General features: G+C 48.8%; 1 protein-coding gene across 7 annotated transcripts in view; it reads right to left on the bottom strand.

Annotated features, from left to right (window-relative positions):
* The window catches only part of RXRA (retinoid X receptor alpha), a 293,911-nt gene that overhangs the window by 70,149 nt on the left and 200,710 nt on the right, over positions 1 to 23,052 (bottom strand). For 6 of the 7 annotated variants that reach the window (XM_075905236.1, XM_075905238.1, XM_075905237.1 and 3 more), the window contains 2 exons: positions 16,598 to 16,748; positions 13,040 to 13,219 (listed from right to left, as the gene is read on the bottom strand). In XM_075905236.1, the coding sequence (XP_075761351.1) occupies positions 13,040 to 13,219; positions 16,598 to 16,748 (331 nt within the window). The remainder of the gene's footprint in view (positions 1 to 13,039; positions 13,220 to 16,597; positions 16,749 to 23,052) is intronic. The other variant, XM_075905242.1, reaches the window with a different exon arrangement.

Genomic DNA, 23,052 nt, shown 5'->3' with positions numbered 1-23,052 from the left:
GCGGTGGTGCTGTGTGAGAAACTCAAAGGGAGCCTACACCCTCTCTGGGGTAACTCTGCTAAGGCATTGGAGACACATTTGTGCATGTTCATGTGCACGCTAATTATATTTTTGAAGCCTGCTTGGGGGAGGCCGTGTCTACCGTTTCAGCAGAACATGTGGCTGTCAAAACGCAGGGTGGCTGTGATTTAGGTCAGTGGTGCTCACCCTATTTTAATTCGCGACCCCCGTGACTGGGAAAATTTGTGTTGAGCCAAAAAAAAAAAAAAATGCCAAGAACATTTTCTTGTGTCTCCTTTAATTTAAAGCGCCCGCCCACTCCCTCTGCCCCCGCTGCATGTACATTGAGCGCCAAGCCGGGAAAAGAGCCGGACCGGCACTGCAACCCCCCTCCAGGAAGACAGACCCACAGGTTGTGCACCGCTGATTTAGGTGAATGAATGGCTGTGGGGCCATGAGGAGAAGCAAAACCATTTTCAGACCGTTTTCAGCTCCTCGTTAGTCTAAGTGCTCCATCCCTAGCTAAGATCACGTCACTTCCCCGGTTCCCAACACACGGGCTCTCAGTTCGATCCCTCGCTTCCGCAGGCCTTGGGAGACAGGCCAGTCCTTGCCTACAAGACAGCTCCCCCACCCCCTCCAACCTGAAGCAAATTATTTCCATGTGCACATAGCACTCCTCAGACGCACTCACCCAGGTAACTACCTTTGCAATAAAACCTGTTAACTCTGTCCACACATCTATACAAGTGACACCATCATAGGACCTAACCTCAGAAGCCTCTACATCAGAGGTTCAGACAAGTACACATCCACTAATGTGGTCTATGTCATTGCCCCTCTGCCATGGATATTGGCCACAGTGGTCGTTTTCTGCAACAAAGGATAAATAGACATAAAACACCTACATATATTGTTAGTCTTTAAGGTGCTGCAGGACCATTTGTTGTTTTTTAAGCTTTTCCAGTTACAGACTAACTTGGCTACCTCTCTGAAGCTTTTAGACATAAAACAGATATTTTAAATGGTAACACACAGAAACTTGTAAGGGACCATTTTATCCTGCCTGGGCACTCGTTAATGGATTTACAAGTAGCCATTCTTCTACTAAGGAATTTCATAAGCCAACTACAGAAAGAGAAAGTGCAGAACTGACCTTCATTTGCAAATTTGACACCATCTCCCTTGGCCTAAACAAAGACTTGAACTGGTTAACAAATTATAACACCAGCTTTCCTTACATTCAACACCCCTTTGACATCAAACTTAAGTATGGGACACTTTCAGCCCACTCAACTAGCCTCATTAGCACCGGCACTACAACTGACAGGAATTTTTTTCTCTCTCTGCCTTCTTATTCTGAGAGCTCCCACTTTCTTCTCCACTCAAGATCATATCATCTTCAGTTTTTGGAGAGAGAGGGTTATGCTTCAGGCTCACTCCCTGGGGGTATGTCTACACTACCCCGCTAGTTCGAACTAGGAGGGTAATGTAGGCATACCGCACTTGCAAATGAAGCCCGTGATTTGAATTTCCCGGGCTTCATTTGCATAAGCGGGGCGCCGCCTTTTTTAAAACCCCGCTGGTTCGAACCCCGTGCAGCGCGGCTACACGGGGCACCAACTAGGTAGTTCGAACTAGGCTTCCTAGTTCGAACTACCGTTACTCCTCATTCCACAAGGACATTCCACGAGGAGTAACGGTAGTTCGAACTAGGAAGCCTAGTTCGAACTACCTAGTTCGTGCCCCGTGTAGCCGCGCTGCACGGGGTTCGAACCAGCGGGGTTTTAAAAATGGCGGCGCCCCGCTTATGCAAATGAAGCCCGGGAAATTCAAATCACGGGCTTCATTTGCAAGTGCGGTATGCCTACATTACCCCGCTAGTTCGAACCAGCGAGGTAGTGTAGACATACCCTAGGTGGGTGACCCTGTGGAGAGGAGTAGCATCACTTTCCATGAGGGTGACTCTCTGACTTCCTGCCTCACGCAGTGTAGTGATGGTGAATTCTCTCCAGACTGGCATTCAGAACTAAAAGGAACTGTTCGTTCAGCTACCAGCATATGCTGTCTCCCCTCCCCCAGGTCTGACAGTGCACTAGCGAGCATTAACGTAGTCTGGGTAAGTCTACACTGCACCGTTATTTCAAAATAACAATGCATGCGTCTACACAGCCGTTCTGTTGTTTTGAAATAATTTTGAAATAATGGATGGCTTCTTCTGAAATCTGTAAACCTCATTCTACAAGGAATAACGCCCATTCTGAAATAGCTATTTCGAAATAAGGCATGTGTAGACACTCCACTGCTGCTATTTCGAAATAGCCCCTCAGCAAGGCCATTCTAAGTTCTTCCTCCCCCATGCCACCTGTGGCTCTAAATCGAGGTAACACGTCTACATTAGGGAAACCTGCCTTGGACTAATTTGGAGGCTTCCCTGCAGCGTGGATGTGCTATTTTGAAATAAGCTATTTTGGAATAACTATACTGGAATAGCTTATTTTGAAATAGCCGTGCAGTGTAGAAGTACCCTCTGTGCGAGCGTGAAAGTCTCTTTTCCAGGATCCCTTTGATGGGTGGTCCAGTTCTACTGAAATGAAGGTTAGTGGTGATGACTTGCTAACAGCAGAAATGTGATTCCGAGACTCTGACCCCGCCAGGAGGAAAACACAGTAGAATAATGCCTAGTTTTCTCGAAAGTTAGCATTAGGATCAACAGTTGATCTGGGCCAGTTCATGACAGTTGGGTGCACCTGTGGGTTTTTTTTTTTCTTGTAAGCTGCAATTTTGTGAGGAAAAGAAATCAGCCCCTCTGCTGGGGATGCAAGAGGGTCTGTTGGCTTTCTTCAGGGTGGAGGGGAAGCCCACTGCAGCCTCAGCTCCCAAGCTTGTGTTTGGAGGGGTGTTGCTGGTCTGACAGGGCCAACATACAGGAGGGCTACGTCTAGATTGCGCGCCAGTCTAGACATGGATCTTTCGGAAAATAAAGCCTTTTCCGAAAGATCCCTTATAGGATCTTATAGGGATAAGGGATCTTTCGGAAAAGGCTTTATTTTCCAAAAGAGCCACGTTTAGACTGGCGCTTTTTTCCGGCAAAGCTCCGTGCCGAAAAGAAGCAGCAGCCATTTTTATGCTAATGAAGCAGGGGAGATTTAAATCCCCGCTTCATTAGCAATTGCGATACGTCTAATTTGCATCCATTTTACAAAAAAGGGATGCACTCTAGATGTAGCCGAGAGGTTTACCTGAGAGTGAGGCCTTCAGAGCCTTTTCTGTAAGATATTTTCTGAATCTGAGCTCACCAAATTCACGGTGGAAAAGCGCAATGGGCAAGATGTTTCTCACTCAATCAACAGAGCGGGCATTGGTGATCGCTGCCCCCAGGGAAGGAGAAAATTTCTTGAACCCAGGACTCTGGTCAGAGTCCCAGACCATGAAGTGCAAGTTCACGGTAAGGAGGAAAAACCTAGAGCAACTATACTAAACATTCCAGCTGGGCTAATCTAAACTATCCACTAGCCACAAAATTATGTACAGAAGTATAAGGATAAAAGCTGCAGAAATCTGTGGACACAGGCCCACCATGAGACGGTCAGAAGGAAGAGGAGAGGTGCTGGCCTCCGCTGCCTCTCATGCCCTCAATCCGGAGCACAAGGTGACACTGTTTGCTCGAATTTCTGGACTCAGGCACGTGAGGCAATTCCATTACTCTGTCCCCACCAGAGTCAAACCCTAGGTAGAAGCTCTCCCTGCATGGGCTGTTTGTGGAGAACAGAGACACCACAAAATGATGCATCTTCAGGGTGTCTCTCTTTGCAGCATCATTAGCTGAGCACTTCAAAGTGTGTCATTCCTCCATCCATGCTTCCTCCTCTCCCAGACTCGCAGCACCAGGGACCTGAAATATAATTCCTAGGTGCTGCCCCACCAGGAAGAAAACACAGCAGAATTACACCCTGGTTTTCTAGAAGTTGGCATCAGGACCAACAATCGATCTGGGCACATGCATTATGAATTCAGTTCAATGTTCAGGCCTGCATTTGCTTCTCCAAGCTCCAAAAACTGATGTCCAAGAGAGAGATCTATCCTGCTTGATGAAAACCACTAACCTCACTACATTGAGGGAAACTCTCAGGATGGTAACCTTCATTCTGGTGATTGTCTGATACTAGCGGAAGACAAAGTACAGCAAGCCAAGACTGGTGCATCTGGCAGTAATTTATATGGCAAACACCACTTTTAGTTAATCATTTATTGCAGCTTCTGCGTCTAGGAATCAATAAGGCAAGTGCACTGTGGATATTAGCATCCGTCGCCTACATAAATTTATCAACAGGCAGCCTCGAGAAGAGGCTTAAAGAGATGTTTCATGCGTAGGCTTTTCCTCCCTTAAACCAGTAATACCACACAGGCAAAGCCTTACATTTTAACACCCAGCCCAGTGTACAGGCAAGTTGATCCTTTTCATTCTTAACCTTCAACCCTCTTGACTTTTGATGCTGCCAATGGTAAAAAACATTGGCGCTCCCAAGCTAGCTTCCCAACGCAATGCTTCTGAATCTTTCAGACATTGCGTAGGACATGAGCAGGGCTCTGCCATCTCTGTCTACACTGAGTTGTTCGTTACATTACTTCTGAATAGAGTCCTATACATTTTCCTCCTCCAAGTGCTCTTTGACAGAGGGACTCTCATGGTCCATCCCCTTTTATGTCTAATGGCATGACCACATTTAGGCTCCTGAAATAAGCATGTTTCCTTCCTTAGCTATTCATAGGAGAGGGTTTTTCCTCTTGCATAAAATTTCCATTATTGAAGTGACCTACGTCTCTCTTATTCCCCGTATTGATTCCCTAGGTCACAACGTTAGTCTCCTGCCCCACGTGCGACATGATTTACCGTTGAGTTGTTATTCTGCTAGAGCGAGACGGCTTGGTAAGAGGGTTTTACTGTCCATCCCTGGCATATAAATACTGGGGGGCCGGCAGGAATCAACTATTTATTTCAACTGCCATAAACACAGTCTCTGGAGCAGCGTATTTGGAATGGAATTAAGGCCCATATCACTGGCCTTATTGTGAATACGATGTAGCTGTTTAGAGGACGAGTGCAGATAAATGTGGCCGGATCATACAAACTGGCTCAGTAGGGCTGTGTCCAGACTCAGGGGTTTTTTCGGGAAAAGTAGCCTTTTCCCGAAAAAACTTCCCCTGCGTCCAGACTCAAGCCACGTTCTTTCGAAATTATTTCGAAAGAATGCGGCTTTTCTTTCGATGGCGGTAAACCTCGTTTCACGAGGAAGAACGCCTTCTTTCGAAAGTTCCTCTTTCGAAAGAAGGCGTTCTTCAATGTAAATAGGGCTTCCTCGAAAGAGAGCATCCAGACTCGCTGGGTGCTCTCTTTCGAAAAAGCGGATTGCTCTTTCGAAAGATCCGCCTGCAGTCTAGACGCGATCTTTCGAAAGAGGCTCTTTCGAAAGATGCTTTCGAAAGAGCCTCTTTCGAAAGAAGCCTGCAGTCTAGACATAGCCTAGGAGTAGGGAGGCAAGGGGGAATTAGAGAGGTACCAGGTGTCAGGACTGTACAGGTCAGACATTGAGTATGATGCCAAGTCACAATAAGCAGGCGAGGGACCAAGATGGCGGAGTCTGAGGAAGGCGCACGGGGAAGGAGCAGATGTGGGAATGTGGTTGTGACGTAGCGAGGGGTAACTTGCTGGGGCTGTGGGTGACCTCTGCTGTCTGTAGCATGACCCAGCAGGGCAGGGGATGAGTCATTATGCAAAAGGGGTCTCTCAACCTGTCTGACCAGCTACCCCCCAGGGAGAGAAACAAAGGAAGGTGGAATGCCGCTCCTGGCTGGGGGGCAGGGCTGGAGGAGAGTGAGTTAGTCTCTGGCTGGTATCATGGAGGAAGCAGCCTAGGCAACAGGCTGGGAGTTAGGAGCCCAGACTTCCCCATATCAAGGGGGGCTGAGGCATCCTAGGCCTGCCCTGTAACCAGATTACATCTGTGCTGTGCTGTATCCTGGAGAAGCAATAAACCCCCTCTGTTATACTGGCTGGTGGAGTCTGTTTGTGCCATTTCAGGAGTGCAGGAGACGGGAAAACCCCAACACGCCGTCACAGTGGTGCTGGTAGGTGAGATGGGCAATGGGAAAAGGGAGCTGGGAAGAGGTCTCCGATGGGAAATGGGTGGGCGGCCATCAAGGCCTCATCCCCAAAGATGCAGGTTCAGAATTGCATGTGGAAAATGCTCGTGTATTTGCTTTGCACCTGTTTGCCGATGACTGTCCGTTGCTGGCTCATTCGGTGAAGGATGCACAGGAGCTTTTAGATCACTTTGTTACTTCTGCTCACCATTTTGGACTCACAGTGAGCCTATAAGAAGACAGAAGTTATGCCTCAGCCTGTCTGGAAAGAGCCCTCCAGTGATTACTGCTGCTGACAAGTTCTGCTACCTGGGAAATGTACTGTCCTCTAGCACAAACGTGGATCGTGATGTATCTGCTCAACTAGCCAAAGCCAGAGCTTTGGAAAATTGACCAAACGCCTATGGAATGACCATGGTATTAAACTCCATACCAAGATAGCAGTTTATCAGGCAATTGTCCTGAATGTGCTGCTATTTGGCTCGGAGTCATGGACAGTATATCATTGCCATGTTTTAAAACTTGATCAGTTCCATATGTGTTGTCTGAGGAAGACTGCCCACATGAATTGGTAGGACAAAATTCCTAATATGGAGGTTTTTAAGCTGCGTGGTGTCATGAGCATGGAAGCAATGCTTATGAACAAACAGTTTCGCTGGATTGGTCATGTTATAAGGATACCAAAGATGGTCTTTTATGGCCAGCTTGCTCATGGAAAGCGCTCTTTCAGTCGTCAGTATAAGCGCTATAAAGACATCTTAAAAGCCAATATGAAGTCATGAGGCATATCTCCCAATGATCTGGAAATTCTAGTTCAGAACAGATTGTCCTGGTGACAAACCATTGTACAGGCTCTTAACTGCTTTGAGAGTCAGCATATCCAGGCATTGCAGGAAAAGTGCAGGATCCGAAAAGGGCATACAGTGCCTACAGTTGACGGCTTTTTATGTGACATCTGTAATCGGCTCCGTGGATCAAGAATTGGTTTAGTCGCTCACAAAAGGCGTCATAGAAGATGAGATCTGTCGATCGATGGCTCAGTCCAAGAATATGTGCAAATTGTCTCTTGTGTGAATGTGGGCAAATAGCCACCTGTTTATCTCTCTGGCCATTTGCGTGTGCAAATGATCAGTTCTCTCACGCCACTGCAGTAACTGCATGAGAAAATGTGGTCAATGATTGCATGTACATTCTTTGCATGCATAACTGCACCCATCAACTTTTGAAAACCAGAACCCTCCCCAACTTGCTTTCAGGAATGGAAAAAGTGCCCAGATTGCTCTGATATGAGAAGATGCTTCTTAGAACTGAATATCTGACCGAGATAGATGGCTCTAATATACACCAGCTTTACCCACAGCCCTCAAAATACATTACAAAGGAGGATGGTTATTCCCATTTTAGAGAGAGGGAAATGGAGCCACTGTGCCGTGCCAAGAACAGAATCCAAGTCTGGTATGACATAGCACCAAAATTCTCATTTTTTGAGGTTAGTTTGAGCCAAGGGGTTTGGTTTGAACTAACATGTCCCAGTGCACACTTCCTGGTTCGAATCAGCTGTTGAGCAGAGTAACACGCCAGCGAGACCATGCTAATGAAGAGCGGGATATTTAAATCCCCGCTTCATTAGCAATTTCGGTCCCCTACATTTGCATTCCTAGGTTGAACTTGCATACCCTAAGACTTCTTTCTTCTAGCCCTCCATAAGATGCACACTGCACTATGAGATCAGTCTGCCAGTACTGCGTGAGTTCACTTCTAGGGTTATGAAGGTCCCATCTGTCACACTTTTAAATAATTGGCTGATGGTTACGGATTCATTCGGTATACGTTGTGATAATGTTAATCAAGATGAATTAATAGAGCCCTCACCCAGATGGCATACAGTATGCACTCCTTTGGGAATGCCACTGCCGTTTCAAAATTAATTAATGGACCTATAATTTTATAGTGGCGCTGCCCAGGCAATTGCCATAATTGTAGGAATTTAATGGTCACCTGATTTATAAGATGTCAGTGCAATATAGCCAACAGAAAAAAGAGGAGAAAAGCCACAGATCACCATGGGCCAGTCCTTAGCCAGGGCCGACTTATCCAGTAGGCACAGTGCCTAGGGCCCACAATACTTTTAGGGGCCCACGAAAATGTTTTAATTTCTTTTCAAATCAGAAGAAAAAAAATGAACTTTAGGGTCGAAGAAAACGTTTTAATTTTTTTCTCACATCAGAAGAAAACGTTTTAATTTTTTTCTCACATCAGAAAAAAACGTAACTTTTAGGGCCCACGAAAATCTATTACATTTTGCCTAAAACAGAAAAAAAAATATGGAAGTGTTTAAAGTTGTATCAAACATCATTTTTAATGTTTTTTTTTATGGAGGAAGGGGCCCACGAAAGTCATAAGGCAGCCCTGTCCTTAGGGCCAGTGTTTGAGCGCCAAATCACTGCAATTAAATCCATCTGAAATGGCAGCAAACCCCACCCCCACACAACTTCCTGCTGATGTGTCCCCTGCCATAGCTCCTCCCAGCTCACTCCTCTGAAGGAGCTCCGCCAGACCCAGTCCACTGCCCTTCCTCAGCCAGGCAGGTTCCCTGCACCCCATATAGTCTACCTTCCTGCTTTAAGGATGGCACCTCTTCTACTAGGCACTGGCTCTGGGCTTCTGACACATCATCCTCTAACATCTGATTCAGGGCTCTGTGGCCTTAAATCCTTTTCCAGACCCAGCTCATCCTGGGACACCGTCTCAGGGAGAGAGGATGATTCTGGAAGTGACTCTTTCCCGTTCACAGTCATGAGAAAAAACAGATCCCAAAGTGCTCACGAACCGAAGCCCCTTTGGGCTCCATTTGTTGCCCACCGCTGACTGTTTCCTTCATAGCACCGAGTGATCCCGGGCGCCCCGCACGGAGCCTATAGAGTCTACATCACAAAACGCTTTCAGGGAGGGCACGTCTACACAGCCCAAAAAAAACCCAAGGCAAAGAGGTGCAAAGCCCAGCTTAAGCTGATGGGGGCTCACACGGTGGGGCTAAAAACAGTCGTGTAAATGGCTGGGCTCGGGCCACATGCAGCCCGTGAGACATTTTGTTTACCACAGGCCACACGCAGGCTTGCCAGATTCTGCTGGTTTCTGTCCATGTCGTTTTTTTCCTAGCGGGATTACTCAAGCGACACACCCGTAAAGCCAGGGCACGTGCACTGAGGTGCAGGCCGGTGGCACACAACACGGACTGTGATTGCCGGGCGCTCCCTCTGCATCCAATCCCAGCGCTGCTACAGTTCCATCGGCACCCCAGCCGCACGTTCTAGGCCCCGCAAGCGCAGTGAGCCGAGCTACCCTCTCTCCGGAGGTTGTGTTGGTTACAACAGTCTTGTAGCCCCCTGGGATGAAGGAGGGCCACTCCTGCAGCCCACTCACTAGCCTAGGTTGCCCGTCGCTCCTCTATCGCCACTCCTCAGATGTAATCCCGAAAACAATCCATCCCCTCGAACTCAGTCCTTGATTCACTCCAGACTCCTGGCACTGCCGACAGCCAAGAGCCCGGCTGCATTTTCCTCTGAAGGCCAAAGACTTTCCTCCCTCTTCCCTTCCTGTCCCTGTCCCCTGCTGGATTTGCTTTCTTCGCCCCAGCTTGTGACTTTTGTCTGTCAGTCACTTCCGCTTGGCAAAGGCAGGGTTGATTCAGGACATCGTGTGCTCTCTCTCCTCTGTTGTCTGCCAGAGGACTGTACCTGCTGTGGAGTGAAGTCAGTATCCCCGGGGGTATTGTGGGAAGCTGAGGAAGCCAGCCTCAAAGCTAGCTTTACCTTCCAAAGGCACAGTCCTCTTACCTTCCGGGGAGGGAGGCCTGTTATCTGCTTGTAGAGCCAGCTGTGCAGTCTCTACCTCTTACACAAGAAAACACCATGAGACTCGTACCCTTTCTGCGGCTGCCTGAAATGCAGGCTTGTTGCTCGCGTAGGGAGGGATGTTTCTCACGTCCGTTAATACTATACAGAGCCCCAAACAAAACGCTCTGGATCCCACCAACTTAAAAACCCGCAAATCAGGGTAAGAAAGGCGAGAGAAGAACAGCTGAGAATGAGACGGACGAGCATTCAGCTTATCTGCAGTGGTGGCTTCTGACTGGAAATGGCGCTATGCCACGGAAAAGTCTGGGGCAACGCGGCCCCCGTCCTGCTCTCCCTCACGCTCACTCAGCACCCAATTCACAACTGACCCCTACCAGAGGCACATTCTGTGTCTGAGCCAGAACACAGATGTGTATCTTAGACATGGTTTTCCCATGGCTACCAAAAAAGTCCTTGTATAACACCCAGAACATCTGCTGGCATTTCCAGCCCTCCACAGAGCAAAAGATATTGCTGCTTCCCCTCCGGAAATCTCTACTCCGGACACTCAGGGTTGAGTTTGCAGGGGTGAGGAAGGTTCCCTTTAGGAATTCAGTACTCTGCAGTTTGCTCTTCCTGGAGAACTAACCCTTCCCCCTAGCCCCATCCAAATGCCCTTTTCATCCGTTGCCTTTAGAACTCCCAAGCACCCCAAGCTGAGGCGGCTTTGACATTTGAAGAATCTGCATGTGCGGGTCCTTAGATGACCCCGTAAATCAAGCGTGTCAGGGTTTGTTAAGCACTAGACACAGCTCCAGCGCTGCCCTGTTTAGTTAATGCTCTAGACCAGACTTGCGGCTCTTCAAAGAGACACATCCTGCAGCTCTGCCCTCCCACGACTATTGTGACTCCGCAGCACAGAGAGCAGCACAGAACGGTTTTATGTGTCAGTCAGCACAGCAGATGTGATTCAGAAGGCGTAATGAGATCAGATATCAGTGATGGGAAGGATACCAATGGAGGATTATTCACAGTCACTCTCAAGTCATGAGCAGACACTGGCCAATGCAGCCCTGAAGAGTCACTGTCAAGTAGTGAAAAGCTCTGAAGAGGTCACTATCAAAATTAATTTTTTGGGAGGGGAGTGGGGGGAGAGAAGGCCAGTTTTACAAAAACTAAACAAACAAAAATTCAAGATTTTTTTTCCTCATGGAAAACACAGGACTTCAACTTTTCTCCTACAACACTGGAAACCCCAAAACAACTGCACTGGATGAGTGCATAGGACTCGAAAGTATAAGTGACGGCAAAGAGAAAATGAACCTAACCAGTCTAGTTCAGCCTATGTGAAGTGCAAAATATAAACCAAGAACCCCATGAAGAATAAATTAGACTGAAAACATTCTTTCTGCTTTACTAATCGGAAGTGCTGAAGGGAAAGCATTTTATTAAACACGTGATTTGTATTTTGACCGTGTCCTGTTTAATAATCTACACCAATTTTCTGGGATTTAATATCATTTCAGATCATGTTATCTGTAAAGGATGGACCAGATCAGATTACAGTGCTTGTTACCCAACATATATCTAATCCAAGAGCCTTGTACTTAAAATGATAGCCCTGCGTTCACACCTTCCTATGGGCTGTACAGCCTTCTGAAAATTGGGAAAGATTTTTAAATACAAGGCAAATCTATATCTTTTGGTTGCCTTCCTCCATGCCACTGGACAATAATATCTGATGCTACCCAGGTCTTGCTTTGCTTCACCCCTTTGAAACGAAGATCTTTCTTTGGGCAGATTAATACACAGCAATATCATGTCACATAGTGTAAAATTACTTGGGTCTGTGTAACCCGAAGAATCTGATGAGGTGACCACTCCTTATCTACTATATATTTTAGAGAGTTTGTCCATCTGTCTGTTTGATCAAGAACTTCTAAATGATATGAGCTAGGACCACCAAATTTGGTAGGCAGCTTCCTCTTTTCATAACTTAAAGCAACATAAGGGCTTCTTGGTGCCAGAAAGCCAGGATGTGCTTGGAATGGGATTGCCGCTGATAAAACCAAACAGAAAAGAGATCCTGCTGCCAAATCAAGTGCAACCCTCAAAACCGACATAACTGAGAGTCAGACTGTTGAAAGAGATTGAGCCAAGAAACAAGCCAGAAAAACAGGATAAACCTGAAATAGGAAAGTGTCTCAATAAACTTTCAGAAAAAAATGATATAACAGAGAAATTTGGAGTAATGCTCTGTTTTGGCACAGCTAAATTAATGCTTAAGTTTTGACAACTAGAAGGCAATATTACTGGAAACCAATTTGACACTAGCCCTTTTTTGCTAACACATCATGAATGATCAGCGCTTATCGAAACGAAGAAAAAAAATGCACTTGATGCAATTCTCATTTTTAAAAAAAAGTACTAAAAAAAATTAAACCAATTTTAACCATCCCTTTTTAAAGAACTCTAACATAAAAATGAACTTCACTAAAATACCCCTCGTTTTGAAAAATAAATGAAGTGAATACGTTTTCCTTTTAGTTCCCAAAATAAGTAAGTCAATAAATAAATAAATAAAATCCACTGTGTTAAGGATTCCAGGTAAATCGCCTAGTGGGAAATAAAAGCAGCAGCATGGCGCGGAGGCTGTTCATACATCTCCTATGGCTGGTGAGGGAACTAAGTGAGTTACTTAGGCAACAGCCTTCTCTCAGAGACACATCTGGCCTTGCACCTTGCTACTGGGCACCGTGGAACAAGCATAGACTATACGCAAGAGAGATATGCACGGGGAGAAAATCCACTCTCTGTGTAGCAACCAACAGCATAATCAGGACCCATAGTGACAGCGTTGGCTTTTATTCCTGGCTCCATTCACAGTCAGCAACAAAAGGGGCTTAGTGCAGGTTTTGTGTGTGTTACATTGCAAGGCTAGAAACAGGAGGGAGGTTCTTCTTGACAGACTCCGGCTGACGGTGTGTATCTGAGCACCTACCGGGTCCACTGCACCATGCCGGCCAGTGTAGGGCGGGCCGCTGCTCTGTTTGCCTTACCTTCTCGCTTCATGCCCATAGCCAGACACTTCTGATACCGGCAGTACTGGCACCGGTTCCGCTGGCGCTTGTCAATCAAGCAATCCTTGTTGTCACGGCAGGTGTAGGTGAGGTCCTTCCGCACGGTGCGCTTGAAGAAACCTTTGCAGCCCTCGCAGCTGTACACTCCGTAATGTTTACCTGCAGGGGCGCGAGGGGGATGAAGAAATTCAGAAGTCACGCAGATGCCCTGAGGAACAAACAGCCCCCATGCCAACCTCCAGTCTCCTCTGGGGACTTAAATTACCTGAGGCCTTGTCTAGCATAGAGTTTGAAGTGGGGGTCAGGCTTTATCATGGCCAAATTAGTGTGTGCTAATGTACAATTGCTTTGTCTCGCCTGGGGTTTTTGCAGGTTATAATGCAATCAGGCTGGTTAGCTCAATCAAGACATCCCAGCCTGGACAAGGTCCTGACCTCCCTTTATCCGCGCACTGAAAAGGTACAACATTCAGGCAGGCTTCCCCCATGTTGCCCTGGCAACCTGTCTCAACCCCATGTTTGCCATCATGTCTGCTGGTTGTGGATCAAACCCAATTAGAAGTACAGGCCTTGGCGTACCCACATGCCAAGACAGTACTGGTCTAGACAGTACTGGGTCCTGCCATGAGGGCAGGGGACTGGACTCGATGACTTCTCGAGGTCCCTTCCAGTCCTGGTATTCTATGATGATGGACAAGAAGTCCCTGTACATGTGGGCTACAAATCATGTTTAACATCATGTGTTCTAACCCAGGGGTGGGCAATAACATGGTGGCAGTTCTCCAGGTTTAGCCCCTGGCGGGCCGCTGCCACTGTATTTACCTGCACAGCTGCAGGTACCAGTGATGACGGCTCCCATGGGCCATGCATCGCTGTTCCTGGCCAATGGGAGCAGTGGGAAGTGGTACACACAGGCATACTGCTTCCTACAGCTCCCATTGGCTGGGAATGGTGATCCGCAGCCAATGGGAGCTGCAATCATCTTTACCTTCCTAGGTGCAGGTAAATAGAGCAGTGGGGGCCTGCCAGGAGTGTTATTTGTCTCTTTGTCAGTGGCACTTGGGGTATCAAAAGAAACGAACAAGCAACCTGGCTGACTCGTTGCTGAGGTTTCCAACAGCACACGCAATAATCTATGTGAGAATTAACACCCCTTTCAGCAGCTTCCTCATGGATGGGACTGAGACGACACAGTTTGCTCTGAGTTACATCAGATTACCTTCCTCTGTGAAGTCATGGAGGTGTAGCAGAGAGCAAAATTTGCCTGTAAGAGTTCAGCGAGAAAGACAAGCAAGCCCAAGCTGGCTGGCACGGATCAGCTGCAGGTGTCTAGTTGCTGTGTAAACAGACCCTAAGTCAGTGGCTCTCAACCTGTGGTTTAGGGACCCTTGGGGGGCCCTGTCTAAGAGTTACAGTGACATGAGAAGAAAAGGGAGGAACTTACTTTATTGTACAGAGTCAGAACAATCAATCAGAAGTGTATCTTTCATCCCGGGATGGGCAGTAATTTTTGCAGGGGGGTCATTTACGCTATGTCTGCACTACAAAGAAAAGTCAGAAAAAGGTACGCAAATTGCACTTTGCAATTTGCGTATCTTTTTCCGACTTTTCTTCTGAAAGAGGCTTTTCCAACATTTGGCCCATCTATATAGGGCCAAATGTCAGGAAAAAAACCCTCTTTTAGAACATCCCTTCTTCCTCGTAGAACAAGGTTTACAGGGATGCCGAAAAAGGCATCTGCGTTCCTAATTTTTTTTTTTTTCGGAAAAGCAGACGCGTTCCTTGGATGCAGCAGAGCTTTTCCGGGAAAGCTCTGTAATCTAGGTCAGTATTTCCCAAGTAGAGCTCTGCGGAACACTGGTGTTCCACGAAGTGAAAATAAGGGTTCCGCGAGAACCTAATCACTCCCCAACTTCCCCTTGCTGAGCTGCTCTTAGGGGCGGGCAAGCCCAGGGCTACCATTTTCAAGGGGCCGTCGCAGTCTTAGGGACAGGCCGGCTTTTTTTTTTGCTTGACAGCTCCCCAGCCCCGTTTTTTTTATTTGACCAGTTTTCCCCGGCGTTTTTTTTAAAAAGGGTTCCGTGGCCAAATAAAATTGGGAAACACTGGTCTAGACATACCCTTAGTGAATTTTGCTACATGGCCACGAGCCAGCTTTCCCTCCCCTTTCTCCTGCAAGGGGCAGGGCATGGGGCAGAGTTGGGGACTAGCCTCCCCCCAGAGTGGTTTGTGGCTGGAGGCTTTGAATTAAAAATGTGAATTCCACGTGGCCAGGAAGCCGCCCAGGTTTCTGCAGTGACTTAAAGAGCTCGTGGCCCCGGCCCCTGCCAGGGTAGCACCGTGACTGGGAACCATGAGCTATTTAAATAGGATCCTGCTGCCTGAGCCACCGCCTGGAAATTCGGTGGCATGGGCAGCAGGATATAAATAGAAAGAGTCTAGATGCCGTCCACAGGTCGGATCAAAGTGTTTGGCTGGCTGTATCTGGCCCCTGGGCCGCATCCTGCCCAGCCCTGTTTTATCCAGAGCGGTGTAAGAGCCTCATCACTAGAGAAAAGGATGTGGGATAAGGAGATGGATAAAAAGCCTCCAGCAGAAGGAGGAGCTGCATTGCTCCAGTGGCAGCCAGTTTCTCAATATATAATGACGTGACCAGCTTCTAAGCAGAGGTTGAGGGAAAATTTCACCCTTTCCCCACATCATGTTCTCTGAGCACAGAGGAACCTGCCAAGTGCCACTTGGATGGTGAACCAGCATGACTGGGTCTGATCAGGCTCCCTAGGGTAGCCTGTGAACCGAAGCTCCCTCTGAGTGAACTCACTGTGAGCAGAGCGGTGGTCAGGGCACCTTCAAACCACAGGTCGCTTTGGTTTGTTTTCAGCAGAGGGTTGAGGCTACTCTAGCCCCGCCACTCAATTAAACCCAATCCCCTGCAGCCCCATTGCAAAAGGGTGACGGTAGGGCCTATAAATGGGTCATTGCCCCCTACATATCGCTGTCCACAAAGAGGCTCAGCTTTTACTGCTCCAGCCCTACCAGGTAGGGCATCGTAGAGTCCTGCATGGACACACAATTGGTACCCGCATCTGCAAAAATAATCCACAGACAGACACATCTGCAGGTGCAGCTACCTGTGGATATAAAGCAGATGTCTGTAGAGCTGTAGGGCTTACGGTTTCGGATGGCCCTGAACATTTGGCGTGGAGATTGCACTTGTCTTATCTATTCCTATGGCACCTTCAGACACTGGGGGATAGCCCTTGTGGCTTTAAGGGGCCACAGACCAGTCGGCTCTTTGGGCCCTGATGGAAGCGGGGACTTGCTCTATATTCTCTCCAAGGCAGGACTCAGGTGAGGAGAGAAGTCGGGTCAAACTGAAGCATTGCATTGCCCTGGCCCAGGAATCTAAGCCTTGTGAATGTTCCTGCTGGACAAATGCAGACAAGCAGAGGGGAACTCCCCTTTCACCAGGTCCACCACCCTGACCCTCTCCTCCATGTCCCATTTTCCGAGCTATCATGGGCAGGGAGGGAGTTACCTGAAGATCTGTCCCCACAGATGGCGCATATGTGCTTGGTGAAGGAGGCCATGGTTCCGGAGGGGTGTGCTGGCACTTTAAGAACTCCATTGAGTCCCAAGGGCGGTTTAATGTCTTCTGTGCTGCTGACGGGGTTCATAGGAGAACTGAGCTGTGCGGAGGGAAACACGGGGCAAGCAGTTATCATCAAGCAGGGGAGGCAGGCAAGCTGGGGGAGGGGAGGGAGCGCGTGCATAAATATGGCATCCTCCCACTCTGGTCTGGCCCTTCATCCGGACCTCAGTGGTCTCCAAATGCCTCTCTGGTTACTCTGTAGAGGATGGGCAAAGCCGTGCTCACCAGAACAAGCTCTGCTCTCTTTGTGGGATGTGAAGGGAGGGGTGTGAATCTCCTGCATGACAATGGGAGGCTGGCAGTACTGGTTGGCCCCTACACACTCACGGTATATGGAAAATTCTTTGCACATGCCTCCGCAGAGCCAGCCTTACTCATATGTAGAACACACAGCTGTGTAGGGCGCCTGAAAATGTGGGGCACCGCTGGGTCGTCGTGTCCACCCACCCGCCTCTTCCTATCCTTGCTCTGTGGCTCTGCTTTCTCCGGAGAGGATTTACTGGTGGACCACTGAACCTGGGAAAGACCATTCAAGTGGTAATAGCCATATCACAGGCGTTTGCCAACCCCAGGTCTAGACTGTCCGTTTCTGAATTTACCGTGTGGCTCGACAGGACCTTAGTTAAAATGAGCTTTAAAACTATTTCATTGGGGTGTGGCTGAAGATTACACAGTCACATCTCTCAAATATTATCCCTCCTCCAGGTTGCCATCGGGCATAGAGGCATCAGTTTAATAGCACTGTGCAGGGCCCCAGAAATCTTAGGGGCAGCCCTGCTCCTCCATGCACCTTCTCTGGAACTGTTACCTCCCGACCTGCTGCCCCACGCAGTTCTGCTAGGACGCTCAGTCCTGAGCTGCAGGATCCACTCGATTCAAATCCTAGGACTCACAAGGCTCTGCCAATCCAACTGGTCCCAACCTTGTAGTGCCCCTGGGATTTCAGTGCTAGGCTCCCCGACTGCTCTGAAGATGCCCGCCCAATCCTCCTCACGCCCCGCTTTGCTAGTCCACCCCAGCGCGGACTCACAGCACCCCCTGCTTTTGCACTCCTGAGCTTCACAGTGGTACACTGCCACACCCCTCAATTCTGGTTTCAGAAGCCTGACAGGGGCCCCAACCTATGCAAGGTTCTTGCAACTGAGCATTCGACCAATGTGACGATCTGGGTACCATCAGGCCCACCGACGCTGGGGGAGGCAAAAGGGGCGGCTGGCCCAGCGAGGCAAAGGGCCTGGGGCCCCTGGCAGCAGCTGCTGCCTCGGGCCCTTTAAATTGCCATGGGAGTGCTGTGCAGCACACTCTAGTGGCACTCGGGGACGGGAGGGGGCAGAGTGACGTGCTCCAGACGGAGCAGAGGGCTGACTGCCCCCAGCCACGCCTCTTCCACCTGAGGCCCCGCCTCTTCCGGGAGCACGGCGTTACCCCCCCCCACACACACCTTGCCCAGGGTTCCAGAGAGGCTGTTGGCACCTTGGGTATTATTCACAGCCAGGGAGGGAGCCAGGCCCAACCTCGCTAACTCTGAAGTTGATTCTTTTAGCCCAGTCCCAATCCCGCCGCATCCCTGCCAACCGCATCAAACCAAAGGGTTGCACATGGAAAATGTCCCCTTGTGGGCATGACGCTCGACTGAAATTGCCAGCATCTTCTAAGCCAAGACACAGATTTGAACACAGATCTCCAGAGATCACAAATCCCCGGCCTTGGAACACGGGGAAGCAGCAAATACCCCAAGCCAAATGTACTCAGCTGGGCTGGCCAGCTCGTCCCTGCGGCAGGGTAACATCACGCCTCTGTGAATATGCAGATCACAGGCTTCATGTTACCACAAGGGGAAGGGATGACGGGTCCGATTAATCCTTCCATAAAGCCAGAGAAGCAGGAAGAGCAGACACCACTGTCAAATAAGCTAGCCCCATAAACCATTGTTGCCGGGTGATTTAATGGGAAGGAAAAATTCCTTTCAGGCTGCCAAATGTCCACCCACCTCTGCAGGAAAGCCTTTATCTAAATGTGTGAGGAAGATTCCCCTTAACGCCGCCTCAGGACGCAGAGCGGGGAAAATGATTTGCAGGGATTATACGTGGGAGCACCCGGCTGAGATGTCCTAGTCTTCTTCATCCACTCAGGCAAACACAGTTTGGCTGCTTTACACCCTGGGATTTAGAGACCATCTGCTAGTGTTATCTCTTGAAGGGAAAGATACTTAGTGAATGGATACGGGTTGCAGATGCAGCCGGGCTGGAATTAAGGCTGTGGGAGTGTGGAGGGGGTCCCTCCCCTCAATTTCTTTTTATGTTCCTTCAGCAAATAGACTTCTCTTGTCCATGTCCCCTTTCTTCTCCTTCCTCTATACCCAGCCCGGTCAGTCAGAAAAGGCTGTGGAGATTTAAACAGGTCCCTGAATGTATAGCACCAAGCACAATGTCAGCCCATAAAATAGCAGGATCCCTTGAGATGCGTCAAGTTATATGGAAAGTATTCTGAAGGCTCAATGCATGGTAGAGATGGGAACAGGACTCAGAAATGGGAAGCATGAAATTCAACCCACCAGACAATGGGACTTTGGTGGTTTGCAATTATTTGATTTACAGTAGCGTGAAGAAAGCAACATCACGGCTGTCTTCCTTCATACTACCTAACTGTCCATCCATCCCCATATGTATGCATCTATCTAATCATACTTATGCGGGCCTCATTACAATAATCCACACTCCTTAATGTACTTCTCACTTCAGCCTTGTGAGGCATATCATATCTATAGTAGCCCAGTGTCTGTGATTCTGTAACGCTGAAACACTGGCTGTTCCCTCTGGGTGGCGTTGTTGCCTCCCCCCGTGGCACTCGGCTGACTTCTGCGCCGCACAGCCAGGCCGCCACGCAGGAGCAAGAGGCACAAGTGGCTGTTTGGGGTCCATCCTATCCGTGCATCACAGGGGTGCTGCATTGGGAAGCGCAGGGCTTAAATGGCTGCTTGCGTTGCTTGCTCCCGTGCGGCGGCCCGGCTGAGCGGCGCAGAAGTCAGCCGAGCGCCACGGCAGGAGGCAACAGCTCCACCCAGAGGGAACAGCCAGGGGATGGGGCCTGGACGAGTGTGCGTCTCTGATGACAGGAAAGGGCGCCGGATTCAAGAGGAGGAAAGCGGAGCAGACACAGAGGAGGCGAAGGAGACAGAGAGGAGGCGGAGGACAGCGAGAGAGAGAGTGAGAGAGACACAGCAGGAGGAGGAGAAGAGAAACACAGAAGGGGAGAAGAGAAAGAGAGAGAGAAGGAGAGAGAAGCAGGAGTCAGACGAGAGCTGAGAGAGAGAGAGAGAGGGCGAGGCAGTAGGAGGAGAAGAGAGAGAGAGGCCGTTTGCACTGCTTACTCCCACGTGGCAGCCCGGCTGAGCAGCGCAGAAGTCAGCCGAGTGCCATGGCGGGAGGCGAAGGGGGCAGAGCAGTGACGTACACGCCCAGCGGGCGGGGCCTGGATGAGCATGCATCCCCGAGGGTGACAGAGGAGAGTGGAGAGAGAGTGAGAGGCAGGAGGGGGAGAAGAGAGAGACGGAGAGATAGGCAGAAGGCGGAGGAGAGCGGAAAGAGACAGGGAGAGGCAGTAGGAGGAGGAGAGAAAGAGAGATGGAGTGAGAGACCGGAGGCTCAGGAGAGAAGACCGACATGGAGGAGAGACCTGAAAATCCCGTCTTATGATGGGCTAATTGGCTAGTTAACATAAAAATGGCCATACCAGGCTAAACTAAAGTCCGTTCAGCTCAGCGTCCTGTCTTTGGACAGTGGCCAGTGGCAGATGCCCCAGAGGGAGTGAACAGAACAAGGAATCATCAAATGATCCCTTTCCTGTTAACCATTTCCAGTATCTGACAAACAGAGACTTAGGGACACCATTCCTGCCATCCTGGCTAATAAGTATTGACGGTCCTATCCTCCATGAGTTTATCTAGCTCTTTTTTGAACCCTGTTACAGTCCTGGTCTTCACAACATCCACTGGCGAGGAGTTCCACAGGTTGACTGTGCGCTGTGTGAATTAAAAATTCCTTTTGTTTGTTTTAAACCTGCTACCTATTAATTTCATTTGGTAATCCCTACTTCTTGTGTTATGGGAACAAGTAAATAACTTTTCCTTATTCACTTTCTCCACACCAATCATGATTTTATAGACCTCTATCATATGCCCCCTTAGTCTCCTCTTTTCTAAGCTGACAAGTCCCAGTCTTTTTAATCTCTCTTCATATGACACCTGTTCCAAGGTCATTGCCATTATCCACATTGCCTCTATGGGGAACTGAGGCACAGAGAGATTGAGGTTTATGTATACACAGCAGCAGGGAGGTATAATTCCCAGCTCGGTGAGACGTACACACACTAGCTTTGACTGAGCTAGTGCCTAGCAATAGTCATGCAACCACAAGCCAACTGCCAAGTCCATGCTCAGGGTTCTGAACAGGACTAGCCCAAGGCACTGAGGCCCACTGCTTGTTAGCACTGTAGCTTGATCAAAGCTACCTTTTGGCATTGGAAAAGGTTCAGAAAAGGGCAACAAAAATGATTAGGGTTTTGGAATGGGTCACCAAATGAAATTAATAAGTAGCAGGTTTAAAAGAAACAAGAGGAAGTTTTTCTTCACACCGCGCACAGTCAACTTGTGGAACTCCTTGCCAATGGATGTTGTGAAGACCAGGACTGTAACAGGGTTCAAAAAAGAGCTAGATAAACTCGTGGAGGTTAGGTCCATCAATGGCTATTAGAAATGGTGTTCCTAGCCTTTGTTTGTCTGGAAATGGATGACCAGAAAGGGATCACATGAGGATTCCTTGTTCTGTTCCCTCCCTCTGGGGCATCTGGCACTGGCTACAATCAGCAGACAGGATACTGGGCTAGAGGGACCTCTGGTCTGACCCAGTATAGCAGTTCTTATATTCTTATGTTCTCATGCACATCTATCCAAGCTGGGGATTTGACCTGCCCCTTGCAGTGATGTACCCTACTGGGGACCTCACAGACCAGCGTGTTCTTTTGCTTTTCACACTCATCCAGGTGGCGAAAATACTTTGTGCCAAATTCCCTCCTGTAGGAAACAAAGCTCTCCCAATGTCATGGGTCACGCCCGCCAGCGGGAAAGGAGGCAACTTCCATCTCAAAAAACCACTCCCTGCCATGGCACCCAAAGTCCCTTTCGCTGCAGATATTTTGCCTGGCTTCTCACTTCTTCGGTCAGTCCCTGGCCTGTGAGACACTTCACAACCAGCCCAGCATGGGGGTGGGGTGGATGTGTAAGTCACCATCTCAGGAGAGAGTGAAGTGATGAGTAAGCGTGTGGTGGGAGAGGAAGGGAGGGTTCCCGCTCTTATCAGGTGTGGTGCACAGCCTGCGGCTTTCCAATCTGCCCCTCACCCCAAGACAAGGGCGACTGTTCAGTCTGCTCAGGCCCTGTGAGCCGGATCCAAATGCCATTCACGTCAGTTCCATGGGTCTTGCTGTCAAATTCTGCTCTCAAGTCTCTCCAGCGTGACTCCAAGCAACAGCCGCTGAAGTCAGGCTAACTTACTAACCACAGGGCACACCACATCAATACTAACCCTGGAACTTTCCCTTGCAACAAACCCCATTGCCGACTTTGTCCACATATCTACTCTGGTGGCACCATCACTGGACCTAACCATGTCAGTTATACAATCAAGGACTCATATTCCTGTTCATCCAGCAATGTGATTTATGCCATCATGTATCGGCAGTGTCCCTCTGCAATGTATATTGGATAGACTGCTCAGTCACTTCGCCAAAGAATCAATGCTCAGAAATCAGACATCCTACATCTTCACGAAGAAAAACCTGTTGGTCTACATTTTAATATACCTGAGCATTCTCTTGAAGACCTGACAACGTGCGTCTTACATATTTTTTCCTTTTGTTTTACCAAGATCAGACTACAGATAGTCCCCGACTTACGAACAAGTTACATACCAAACACTTGGCTGTAACTCGATCTGTTCGTAAGTCGGACTCCATTCATTTAAATGTGACCGTGCTGTTTGTAAGCGCGGCTCATGCGTTTGTAACTTGGGGACTGGCTGAAATGCACTTAATGGGCAGTTGGTCGTAAGTACGAACAGCTGTAAGTCGACGTGTTCAAAACTCGGGGACCACCTATAACACGGGTGCCTCTCTATTACAAAGTCAGTAGGATTACTCCCGTCTAGGGTTCCCTGTAAGCTGGGCGCTTGGGTGACCATCCGGGAGAGAGTCAAATGCTGCCCAGCTGATTAGCAGAGCGCGCACACCAGTGTTTCTACTGGTGGTGCACATCTACACATGTCTCTGTGCACATAACAAAATTT

Source organism: Pelodiscus sinensis, chromosome 22 (genome assembly GCF_049634645.1).
Source record: "Pelodiscus sinensis isolate JC-2024 chromosome 22, ASM4963464v1, whole genome shotgun sequence".
Taxonomy (NCBI): Eukaryota; Metazoa; Chordata; order Testudines; family Trionychidae; genus Pelodiscus; species Pelodiscus sinensis.
The sequence above is the reverse complement of the archived record's forward strand: the minus strand, read 5'-3'. Positions and strand labels throughout refer to the sequence as shown.